This window comes from Taurulus bubalis, assembly GCF_910589615.1.
Source record: "Taurulus bubalis genome assembly, chromosome: 17".
NCBI classification, from domain to species: Eukaryota; Metazoa; Chordata; class Actinopteri; order Perciformes; family Cottidae; genus Taurulus; species Taurulus bubalis.
In genome coordinates this window covers 17,406,952-17,419,294 of record NC_136605.1, presented here as the reverse complement: position 1 = coordinate 17,419,294, position 12,343 = coordinate 17,406,952, and the positions used below count along the sequence as shown (strand labels likewise).

Below are 12,343 nucleotides of genomic sequence, written 5' to 3'. Positions count from 1 at the left end.
CAGAGGACAGAAGAAATGACATGATATCTGATGTCTGTATCCTACATTATTGATCATTAGCATTTATAAATTTCATTCAAGAATTTATTCATTTTATTGATATTTTAGACTTCTTTCCAGTGAGATATTAATGACTTTATATCATGACTTTGCTGTTTTAAACATTATACTGTTGCTTTAGAAACAATATTTCGTTTTTTAAATTATAAATATTAAAAGTATTTGCTTTTACAATGATATATTACTTTTTAAAAGCAATTATTCAGTCATAAAAAAAAACATAGTATTGATAAGAGGAGCTCCTAATAAAATCCTAAAGATACTTATCCCTACCTGAGGGCCACCTGTTAAGGGAGGCGGGAGGAGTGGTGCAACCTCACCACTAGATGTCACTAAATCTCACACACCATTCCTTTAAACAAGTACACTTTTGCCTAAAATCAAATACGTCAAGGAGGCGGGTAACTAACTAGCTATGACCATAGTAGACTGTAGGTTGTTACACTTACTAATATGAGCTATTTTTACGTTTGAAAAACACAATAGTTATCTCACTAAATAAATATTTCGTTGCTCTATGTGAATATTGTAAATAAATTCATTTATTGATTACTATTGAGCAAAAATCGCAGTTTTGTCTCTGTTTGTACGCCTTTTCAAATTGCCCGCCGAGTACTTCCCGGAACTATCTGAAGTCACGTGACGTTCACGCATTCTGAACTTCCGTTGACGCGACCCTCTCTTTACACGGCTCTGCGAGGAACGTGTGAAGAGCTGGTTTGGATACAGCCTCCTACGTAACCGTAGACGCGTCGGTGGACACGGCCCTCTTTTAAAGTTCCTGGGGGACGAGCGAAGGAACCCGGACGAATCGAAGGAAAGGGGCTAAGATTGAGCTCGGAGAATACCCATTTACACATTATTCACCCCAGAAAGACTGTCGTCAAACCGAAGACAAGGTTCGCGGACATTTTCCTCTGTTTGCAAGTTTGACATCGCCGACGTCACTAGCCGTTCAGTTTAAATGTGTAGCGTTAGCTTACGTTACTTGGCTAGTGGCTACCTAGCTAGCTTAGCTCTAGGTCGCATAAGCTCATTCATTGTTTTAGTTTGCTATCATGGCCCGATTAGCTAGCGCGAGGCCCTTGTTAGATAACCGATGTGACCCGAGACGTGTTTTATTCCCCGAGGATCTGTCAGTATGTGTCTCGTTTTTTCTGTTCTTGAAATCTAAGGTGCAACGCGGAAAGCCAAGGTCTTGACTGCCCGAGAACGTCAGAAAATAAAGAAAATGGCGGAGCCAGACAAATTAAACATCGACTCTATAATTCAGCGTCTGTTGGAAGGTGAGGAGAACCAAACCCCACTGTGCAGAAATGTACATAGTTCAAATGATTGACGGTAGAGGAATGTTTGTTTTATATTCCAGGTAAGTCGGCTGAGTTAAAGGTGGATACGGTGCATTTCGTAGCCTACTTAAGAATGCTGTGTTTTCGGGCTCTGGTTGGATTTGGGTGAACGGCTGGAGCTACATCAACGCTGCTCTTAACATAGTTCAGCTGATGTCGTTTGATTAGAGAGGTCATTTTTATCACAGCCATCTGTTTCGGTTTTTACTAGAAATGCATACATGTTACCGTTTCGTCTGCAAATCAAGGGGAAATGGATGGCGTTAGAGCTGAAGTGGAACATCGCTCACATTTGACTCAAAATGACACTTTCTCAGAAACTACTGGGTTTCTGGTTGTTGAATAATGCAAAACCTTTTTCCATTACGGAAGTGATTGTTTCCTACTTGTATTTCAGCTCAGTATAAAAGAAATGCCCTGTCTGAAAAATTACTGTTATTAGTTGGAGGAGATTAAAAAGTGTCTATTTGAAATATGGCAGCAAAGGATTATTTTGACCTATAGACGTATACATTCCTTGACACTGGCTTACTGTAAGAACAGGCTTGTTTTTCCCCACCCTTTCTGTACCCCCTTTTCCACCAGAGCTTCTGTTACATGAGTGCTCTCACTGGTGTTGTGCTTTTTGTTTGGCAGTTAAGGATCTGATAACAATGTGTAGCCACAACCTTTCGTTAAGGAATTGTTAACTAGGTGTACGAACACATATGCTTTGATTGGCACATGCTCACTTTGTGAAACTGCTGCCTTCTCTGCCACTCCACTGCTGTTTTTTAAAGTAATATACAGACTGCTTCCATTATTTTTCTTTCATCTTGAGTGCTCACCTTGGAAAAAAAACATTTGCGTAAGCACCTGTGTTAGGGTAGTACTAAGAGTAATTTTTATGTTGTAGCCGTACTGTGCTTATGAGTGATTCAAGTTGTAAAAAGTGCCCGAGAATGGTTTTGAAAGAAACTAAAGACCAGAGACTTTGAGACAATGCATGTCTGTCTTTCGGCAGACATGCATTGGCTTGACAAATCTGACACGAACCGTCGCTCCAATGCCTACTGTATGTTTGTGTGGAGAAAGCTTTGTTTAGGTTGAAGTTGCTTGTGTGTGTGTGTGTGTGTGTGTGTGTGTGTGTGTGTGTGTGTGTGTGTGTGTGTGTGTGTGTGTGTGTGTGTGTGTGTGTGTGTGTGTGTGTGAGTGAAAACAGGGCTGTTTTTTATCTCTGCATCCACATGATGGTTGTGTAAGAGCAGCCCTGAAGACTTTAAACAGACACATAGATCCGACTGTACAGTTCATCTAAGGGGCACAATAAATCAGGTTTTGACCTCTGTAGTTGTCCTTGTGCACTGGGTGCTGAAATTATGTCTGCTTCATACACACTTACGTGTTTCTCCTATGGAACTGTTGGTATACAGACTTCTTTGTGTGACTGTTTCAAGGGAGCAACATCGAGTATGTTGGTTGGAGATCTTGTGGCCTCTACAAAATCAGAAGATATGCTGGGTGCACAAACTTCCTCCAGGCTTAACACTTTGAATTAATTTGACCTTAGCCCTCTGTTTATTTACCTTCTTAAATATAGGCCCTTCATGATAAACCTAAACTGAGCTGGTGGAGGTGATTGGGATTATTCACAAATATGCATGTGCAGTCATAGGGAGTTTGACAGCCTGCTGTGCTGTGTTTTGTACATAGATTGTTATACCTGGGCCACGATAAGGTTGTCCGCCAAGCGCAGGGGAGGACAAACAAGCCTGATAGTGGCTGTATTTATATCCTCTTATGTAACTCACTTGACCTTTTTTGTCGTCATTTGTAGTTTTATTGCTGAGAATAACCACTTGCCAGTTGATATTATTGTTGCGTTGGTTTACTCTCTGCAAGACTAGTGACGAACACTTGCCTCGCTGCAGGTGCTGCATCAAGAGATTGATAACTTACATCCCACAACAGCTCAGTCTCCTATGGAGACAACAAGGTAACCCTCGTGCTTGCCGACTGTGTTTCGAGACCAAACCAATTAAATTTGTTTGGATAATGAGCAGTTTCAATTGGATTACTTGCGTAGATCCAGACCTAAGTGAACTCTGTGTGTGTGTGTTGCGAACGGCATGTCTGGAGAGCGTGACATCACATGAGCTCAGCCAGAGCATCCAGCAGCAGGAGTCAGGAGTGCCGGACCAAACCAACTGTTGATTCCAGCACTGCCAGCACCCCAATGGCTTTTCTTTTGTGCTGGTCCAGCTCTTTGTTTTCTGCCCCCTGATCAGCGCAGTGGAAAGCCTATTGTCTGTACCCCTCATGATAAGCTCACTGTTGCCCACTGGCTATGTGGCTAACTTTGGAGTAAGCTCTGTCAGGGCTTAGCCTTCTGTAATCCAGGTTTAAAGTGACAAGCAGTGCTGCAGTATTTATACCTACTTTTCACTCTTTATGGCCTTGATTTTAGTTTCTACTTCAGGATAGTGCCAACATTTTGCATCTATTTGTTTTCTACTCTCACCCTCCCTCTTGTGCTGGGCAAGCACTATTAAAACTGGATCTGTTTCCTGAGGGATGGTCTTTTATTAGGTGTCAGGTACTCTGCTAGTAACAAAAATGCTCTAACCATAATCACAGATGAATGACATGTGTGATTATGGTTGGAGCATTTTTGTCTCTTGGACAACAATCTTGATCTGTACCTCTATTTCCTTTTATTAATATAAGCAATTATTTTTCTGCGATCCAATAAGTGACAAGATTTATCAAAGTTTGAGATGACCTGCTTCAAGTTGTGGGATTTTGATTCCCAAATATTCACATGCATTTCAATCCTCCTTTCTTTACATGAGGTGGTGTCATTAATTGTAGATCTAAGTATTCACTGAGCGGCTGTCATTTCAGTCATACATCTGTAGCTTTGCCTCTGAATTTGCTTGTATTTTTGCCAGCAGTAGGAAGTACAATTACATACCTAATGTTGTGAAACAAATCTAGTTTGAATAGAGCTATAGTTCTTCTGGTATTAGTCACCTTGTATCTGTCACTTGTTTAGCATTCAAAGGTGAAAGAATGTGCCCGCCTATTCATCTGTTAACTGGTGAATACTACTAACAACAGTTTAATCAATCCCCATGAACATATTGGAGAGAGCTCTGTTCACACCAGCGTTAAAATGATTGTCACTGAAACGGTTTGAGGCAAGTCTGTTGTCACTACACGTACATTAACCAGTTCTATAGGCTGTGATGGTGGGAATGAGTCATGGGTGGAAATCTGCTTTGGCATCAAACAATACATGTAGGAATGGGAGTATGATTGACTTTGTCAGTGATACAAACAAACCAGATTCCAAACTCCACCAGGGGCATTCTTGCACAAGTCCGCAGTAGACACACACACGCACACAGTCGCTGAGATATAGTGTTATGGCCTTGCACTTGAGCAACACGTGTGATTTTAATGACTTGTCAGAGAAATTAACCTTGTTTAAGTCTTCATCATGATTTGTGTTTGGCTCCATTCAAAGTGTGTGAAAAAGCGCGACGATGAGGGACTTGATGAACCTGCTGGCATTTTTTCAGATGGCATCAGTGTAAGAAGCAGGAACAGAATGTCTGCATTATTACACAATAGAGTTTAGATTTGATTTTTATGTTACAACCTGTGTTCTTGGCCTTATCTTTGGTCTGGAACAGTGTGGTTCTTTGTTTCTAAACAGTGCAGTTTGCAATGTCTTTGCAGCAGCTACATTGGCTAGAAAGGGGAAGTGGTTTTCATGAGTTTCTGCAAGCTCGGGTTTGAACTCCCACCGAAGCAAAAAGAGGTTGAGGCTGATGACGTCAGGGTAGTTTCCACCGATCGGTTTCCTCAGATGCTGCATCTCTGTAAAGACTCATCTTGTTGTGTTGTGGCTTAATAAAAGTGTATTTCCAAACATTTAGTACAATGTATAATATCTCTAAATAAGTTCTATAATATTGTGATTCCCTGACTAGACTAACAGAAGTAGCCAGTATTCTGCTGGTGGGAGGTGTTTACTTCCCCTCTGTTTCCTGTCCTTGTGTCCTTCATCATCTAGACTTAAAGCTCTGATCACAGGTGTGTCTTTGCTGTCTTTAACACCTGTCCCGTATCTCCCTTTTTTTCAGTCAAGGGCTCTCGACCAGGGAAGAATGTCCAGCTGACAGAGGGGGAGATCCGTGGCCTTTGCCTAAAGTCCCGCGAAATCTTCCTGAGCCAGCCAATCCTGCTTGAACTAGAGGCTCCCCTCAAAATCTGTGGTGAGTTTTAATGTGGTGGTCAATGCGTTTCACTAACCCATCAAGACCAAGTGTGAAATACCATAAAGTCATAAAGAGGTTACGCTGCAGACTGACTCAGGTGCAAGAGAAGATGATCACCTGAGGCGTTGTTCATGATTTACCAGACTGTTTGCTCATTTGTAATTGCCAGTTGTTGCAGTTGATAAGCAGCTGCACCCTGTAGCAGTGACTGTATGGTGTTTAAATTGCTCTCCTCTGCTGCCCTCTGCAGGTGATGTCCACGGTCAGTACTATGATCTGCTTCGGCTGTTTGAATATGGAGGCTTCCCCCCAGAAAGCAACTACCTGTTCCTGGGTGACTACGTAGACCGAGGGAAGCAGTCGCTGGAGACCATCTGCCTGCTTCTAGCCTACAAGATCAAATATCCAGAGAATTTTTTCCTGCTGCGTGGAAACCATGAATGCGCCTCCATTAATCGAATCTACGGCTTTTATGACGAGTGTAAGTAGAGTATTTTTGCAAAAAAATGAAACGTGTCTGTTCACTTATCCGTGCCACTAAGTTCTCGTCTCTTTTGTTGGCAGGTAAGCGAAGGTATAACATAAAGCTGTGGAAGACCTTCACAGACTGCTTCAACTGTTTACCTGTGGCTGCCATAGTAGATGAGAAAATCTTCTGCTGTCATGGAGGTAGGGCACTGTTGATATACAATGTTCCGAGGATTAGGCGATGAACATTCGGCGGTAAGAACCAGACTAAGGTGGGTGTTTGTTCTTTCTCCAGGCCTCTCTCCTGATCTTCAGTCTATGGAGCAGATCCGCAGAGTGATGCGACCCACAGACGTGCCTGACCAGGGTTTGCTGTGCGACCTGCTGTGGGCTGATCCAGACAAAGATGTGCTGGGCTGGGGTGAAAACGACCGTGGTGTCTCCTTCACATTCGGGGCAGATGTGGTGGCCAAATTTTTGCACAAACACGACATGGACCTAATATGCAGGGCACATCAGGTAATGTTTAGCCAGCAGGCTTTGTGTCCTTGCAAGCTGAAGCTGTGGGACCTTCGTATGTTCTCTTATGTATACTGAAAGGAATAGTTGTGTGCTGCTATTAAAATGTTGTTTCAGTTCAATATATTTAAATTTACAACCACCTGGGCTAAAGCGGTGCCAATAAGTGAGTCACCAACTGACGTGTCCATTTTACTGTCTGTGGTGTTGACGGCCTCATTTCTGTCCTCAGGTGGTAGAAGACGGTTATGAGTTTTTTGCTAAGAGGCAACTCGTCACCTTATTCTCTGCTCCCAACTACTGTGGAGAGTTCGACAACGCCGGTGCCATGATGAGTGTGGATGAGACGCTCATGTGCTCCTTCCAGGTGGGTACCAGCCTGTGTTTTTTTTTTTTTTTTTTTTTCCTCTCTCCCATCTGCTGCATATTTTTTGTCAACCAGTGTCGAACCAAAATTACACAGCATGGACCATGAACTGATTCTAGTGAATGGCCTTTTTAATGTTCTTACCTTATTTTTGTTGACAAGTTCTCTGTTTCTCCTACAGATTCTGAAGCCAGCAGATAAGAAATTGTATCCTTATGGCGGAGGGGGAGGGATGGGGTCTGGGAGACCAGTCACTCCGCCACGAAATTCAGCCAAGGCTGCCAAGGCCAAGAAATAACAGCCGCTGGATTCTCCTCCCACAACCTGTCTCCCCTCTATCCGCATCACTCTTTTTCTTTTCTTTTACCCGCCGCCCCGCCCCAAACCTCCCTCGTCAACAAGCGGCAACAAAGCAGACAAGTGTCCAGGTTCAATCATGCTTTTCTCTCTAAAACATTTATTAAATGTTTGTTTGGCTGTTTGCGTGCACTTTTTTGTGTGAGTGTAAAAAAAAAAAAGTGGGAATGATTCAGAGGGAATTGCTGTATTCTGTATGTATGTATTTTTATTTTATTTTTTTCTTCCCCTGTACCCTCTGTTCTGTTTTCCTGTCATTTTCTAGAGATGGCTTCTTGCCCATCTGTGATGTAATTTCAATCCTGGGTGCAGGGGATGAGGCGCAGGGGAGAGAGAGGACGAGGAGTCTTAGCTGTTTATGTTAAGGCTCTGCACTGTTTAATGCTAAACACAAGCTTTTGTACATCCTGTTTCAGAGGTCAGTGTATGTCTGATGGGGGGGTTGGGATCAAGTTGCACGGTCAAACGGTAACGGCACATACCACACACACACACACACACACACTTGGCACACAGGTGCATATATGTGCAGCTGAATCCTTCAATGAAATGGATTCACAATGAGATTTTTTTTCTTTTCCCTTTCGTAAACCAATAATTTGAGAACGCAGTCGTGGATGTGAAATAGCTTTGCTTCGTTGTTTTATTTCTTTCTTTTTTCTTTTGTAGATACATGAAACCGAGACGGTTTGATTTCTTTCTTGTTTTTAGTTCACTGCAAGTTGAAGATGAATAAAAATAACCATTTATTTGAATCATGCCATTATGCTGATCACTTTGTGTTTGCCATTGCTTTATACCGTTTGTCAACCTTTTCCCATAGCTGGTGGCTGCGCTTGTCTTTTTCGTGTGGTAGCTTGAATGACTACACGGCGGCTGGAGGAGTCTGGCCAACGAGACTCGCTGAACATAGAAGCTGGAAAGTGTCATTTTGGCCCAGTTTATTGTTCATTCAAACAAAAGGGCATCTCACATGTTGCTTCAGTGTGATTTAGCCAAAGATGATGTTCTGTGACTGGAGGAGAGAACAGCCAAAGCTGCTCTCAACCAGATGTTGCCTGTTTTTATCACAACAAATAGATGCTTGGAAGGACTTCGATGCAACATTTCTTTTTTTTTCTCCTATTGATTGTTGGATGATTTAAGAAGTTTAATTTTGGCAGGGAGACTAGAAGGAACAGGAAGTGAGTGGCTCTGTCACTGAGCTTCTGTTGCTCAATGCCTCAAAGATTAATAATCCTCACACATAATGTGCCATTTATGTTCCACATGTAGATACCACTATTTATCTGACATTTCATTTCTATTTAACTTTAACAAGCATATTTAAGACCAGATGCCTACTGAGGAGAAAGTGGCTTTTTTTTTTTTTTTTTTTTTTTGTCCGATGAGAGGATGAGTAATTGCTCTGACCTTTCCAGTTCAGAGGGCTCTAGTCAAGACTAGTATAGTCCATCTTCAAAACAAACAGCGGGCTTATTCAAATCTAAATCCACACCAAACGCAATCCACAACTAGGAACATGAGCATTATAGAGCGGTGGTTGGAAGAATGTAAGTAATAGACCAAATTATACCCAATTGGGAATCTTCGCACAAAATCATTGTTTTATTGTAAACATGAAAATATGTTTACGGTAATCATATATTCCCAGTGACTTTAGCATAAAGTTTTGTTTGTAAAATCAAGTAATTCCCAGGCGAACAGCTACCACTTTATCACTATTAATACATAATTTACATTTTTTTTTTTAAATTGTGCTGTGTAAATTATATTTAGAATATGAAAGTGCTTGCTATGCTTGTGACTGCAGTCATCTTTCTGATTTGCTTTATTTTAGCTGCTTGCTGTTGAAATAAGCATAAAGAGCCACAGACTGAGAGTCACCCTGATAGATTTCCGATTCAAAAGACATTGTTGGGCCGCTTTGCTTTCCTTCTACTGTACATAAGTTGGCATACAGGGTGTCCCCAGTGAAAGCAGGCCATAGTTCACTTCAGGCTGTTGCAACTGGTAAACACATTTCTTTCTACAGTGTTGCAGGGTATCTCACTGCCCGTTTCTAATAACCCAATCACACTTTACCCTCATTACATAATCGGTGTGTCTGGTTTTATTTGCAGCGGTCTGTCCTCATTCTTAAGCCCTCTGTCCAAGTATGAGCACAAGCCACCGCAGCTCTCCGGATTGCAAAGGCGGTAAATATTGGTCGGGTTGAGTGCCGTGCGAGCACATACTTAACAGAGGGTGGGGAAGCTGGAATTCGGCTGTCATCCTGCCCCACCTTTCCCCCTCCAACAAGAGGTTTTCAACTCAGTACCTCAGAAAATAAATGTTTTTTAAAAATTAAATCAATGTAAGTAAGCTTTATTCAGAATCCTGTGTGGCTTTCTAACAATTTGCGTACAGTGTGCAACTAACTGCATCGGATATTGTGTACTGTAGAAGAGGGCAGGGGGGAAAAAAAGAAGGTAAGATCAACTCAGGAAGTGAAATTTAAATTAAAATAAATAGTATGAGGACATCGTATTTATATTCATATAGTAAATAAATACACCAATAAACTCCATTATAACAGGATATTCACAAGTTTTAAGGGTTTTAAGGTCGCTACATTGGAATGAGTTGAGCCCGACTGGGATCTGCTGCTTTGAAGTTCATCTTGATTTGATTTGTAAATGATGCAGGTCCACCTTTTGTGGACAAAGTTGATATTGCGTCGAAAGAGATGTGAGAATGTACAGCAATGTATGTTTTTTTTTTTTTTTTTTTAAAAGTCTTTAAGGTTATATAAAGTTAGAGCTTGACTGCTATAAGATTGGGTCTTCAACAATGCAAAACAAGGAAGTGGCTCCTGTAAGAGATGATGTATAGTGTTGAAACATTATGGAACTTGTAGATCTCTGTCTTCTGAATAAACGGTCCAATAAAGGCCACTTTCATTGTCATTTTCATAGCTGTATAAACCTCTGCTTATAACATTTGTCACTCAATATATATACTGTTATTACCTCTAAGAATCTGGTCTTTGATTACGGTTTTGTTCACATTGTTTTTACTGACAAATTTAATGCTAGATACTGCAAGCTTATTAGGATTTTTTAATCAATCAGGGATGTTTTGCACCATGCACTGTTGCTGGGTAGATATGAAATGATTAGATTATTACAGTTAAGGAAAAGAACCTAAAGAAATTAACAGTATTTTTTATTTGTATTTCATTTGTTTTAAAAATCAATCACAATTTGTCTCTGTTACAAGATAGAAATAAAACATAGAATTTGTATATTTGTGTCTAGTTTTCTTTTCAAATAATGTGAGACATATTATTACATTGTAACATTTAGGAGCCGTTGGAAAGACTCGGGGGAGTGGAGTCATTTTCTTTTCCTCCCTCTCCTTTTCTTTGCGGAGGCTGCCTCTACTGTCTGTCAAAGAGTTGTGCATGAGTCAGCAGGATGGGTGGCCTCTTTATCCCTTTGTGTGCATTTACTTATTTATTTATTTATTTTGATGTCACCTGGCTCAGGCCGCACACAAACACTGAACCAAATAAAAAAGAGACAGTCAGATCCAGTTGAACTATTTTATGAAAAAACTAAACAGACAACACCGCCCGTGTTGCCTGCCTCTTCCTTCCTATGCTGTTTGGGGTTTGGCAGCATGGCTCTTGTTTTCCGTTTCTGTGTCTCTCTATTCAGTCTTTGTCTGTTTCCTATTTGCTTATCTTTTATGATTTTCCGTGACTCCTTGCTGGGCTAAAACGTATGAAGATTGCTGTGAGTACAGCGAGAAAGTTTCAAATGCAATGAGCCAAAACAATTCCATTAAACCATGTGAAATACTTCCAATCGGATCACAGTCTTACACTTTAAACTGAAATACCGCCACATTTTTCTTGAAAGTTATTAGATTGCACACAGGCCTTGAAAAGGAACATTCTGTATCAGTGGGAATATGTGTTGATAAGACAAAAAAGAAAATTAAAGATAAAAATAGGATGAAAAAGATGTTCGTTGTAAGCATGTAATTAAATATGTTGTATACTATATACTGTAAGCGGGAAATAGAAAAAATGAGATATTAATGAGTAGTAGAGTGAGCATCCTGATAAAAAAGCTATTAGAAGTCTTGGAGCACCAAATGCATCGATAACATCAAGCAGCAGTAGTTTCTGATGGAACACCTGCTGGAGGGAAAGTTGCCGTACATCCTACATTGCCGTCTTGTCTGTGACGGTTCTGCAGATTTATGACCGTGCAACCTATGAGTGCAACCCGGTGTTCTCTCCAGCAAAGTCACCACATGTCAGCGTGTTAATCTTCCTGTTGATTTGTGAATCAGACTTGTGTACGAGTCTTCACCAGACAACACACAATGTGTGCAGTGTTCTCACAAGTGAAAAATAGCTGGGAAGAACAGACTATTTAAACGTATGAACAGATACAAATACATTTATCTATACTAATAATACTCTATACCTCAGCTGAGCCTTTGTGATGACACAGTGAGGTTTGTTTTTCACTTCAAGTCCTTGGATATTGTTGTTGGTGGAAGCTTAAGCTGCCATAACGCCTTTTGAAATATGCATTGGCACAACTCTGGATGGTTTTCTATTTGGGCTTCTTAATGTACAACATATTTGAACACTGCTTTTTTAATGTCCCTTAATGGTAGAGCCATTTGTTGAGCATATGTTAGATGCTTTGCAGCAGACAAATAAATGCCACTGTACTGGAGGAAATCACATTTTTTAATTAAACAAAAGAAAATAACATAGATGCAGTACGCATGGGATAGTCAACACATTGAACAATAACAAAAGAGCCAGTTGTTTATCACACTAGACACAATATATTTGAAAATATGTAGATGTGTCTATATTGCTCAACCTCTTTCAGAAAAAAAAAAAACGTTTTTGTTGAAAATGTACCAATTATTAATAAAACTAAATCTAA

At 40.7% G+C, this 12,343-nt stretch overlaps 1 protein-coding gene across 1 annotated transcript; it reads left to right on the top strand.

The window, feature by feature from the left end:
* The first annotated feature begins 827 nt into the window (after positions 1-827).
* Positions 828-8,140, top strand: ppp1caa (protein phosphatase 1, catalytic subunit, alpha isozyme a). Its single transcript, XM_079233374.1, has 8 exons — positions 828-959; positions 1,236-1,346; positions 5,540-5,671; positions 5,925-6,155; positions 6,239-6,343; positions 6,438-6,661; positions 6,894-7,028; positions 7,210-8,140. Exons 2-8 carry the CDS (start codon positions 1,292-1,294, stop codon positions 7,324-7,326), a joined length of 999 nt encoding a protein of 332 aa, XP_079089500.1. The 5' UTR covers positions 828-959; positions 1,236-1,291; the 3' UTR covers positions 7,327-8,140.
* Positions 8,141-12,343: the final 4,203 nt, after the last annotated feature.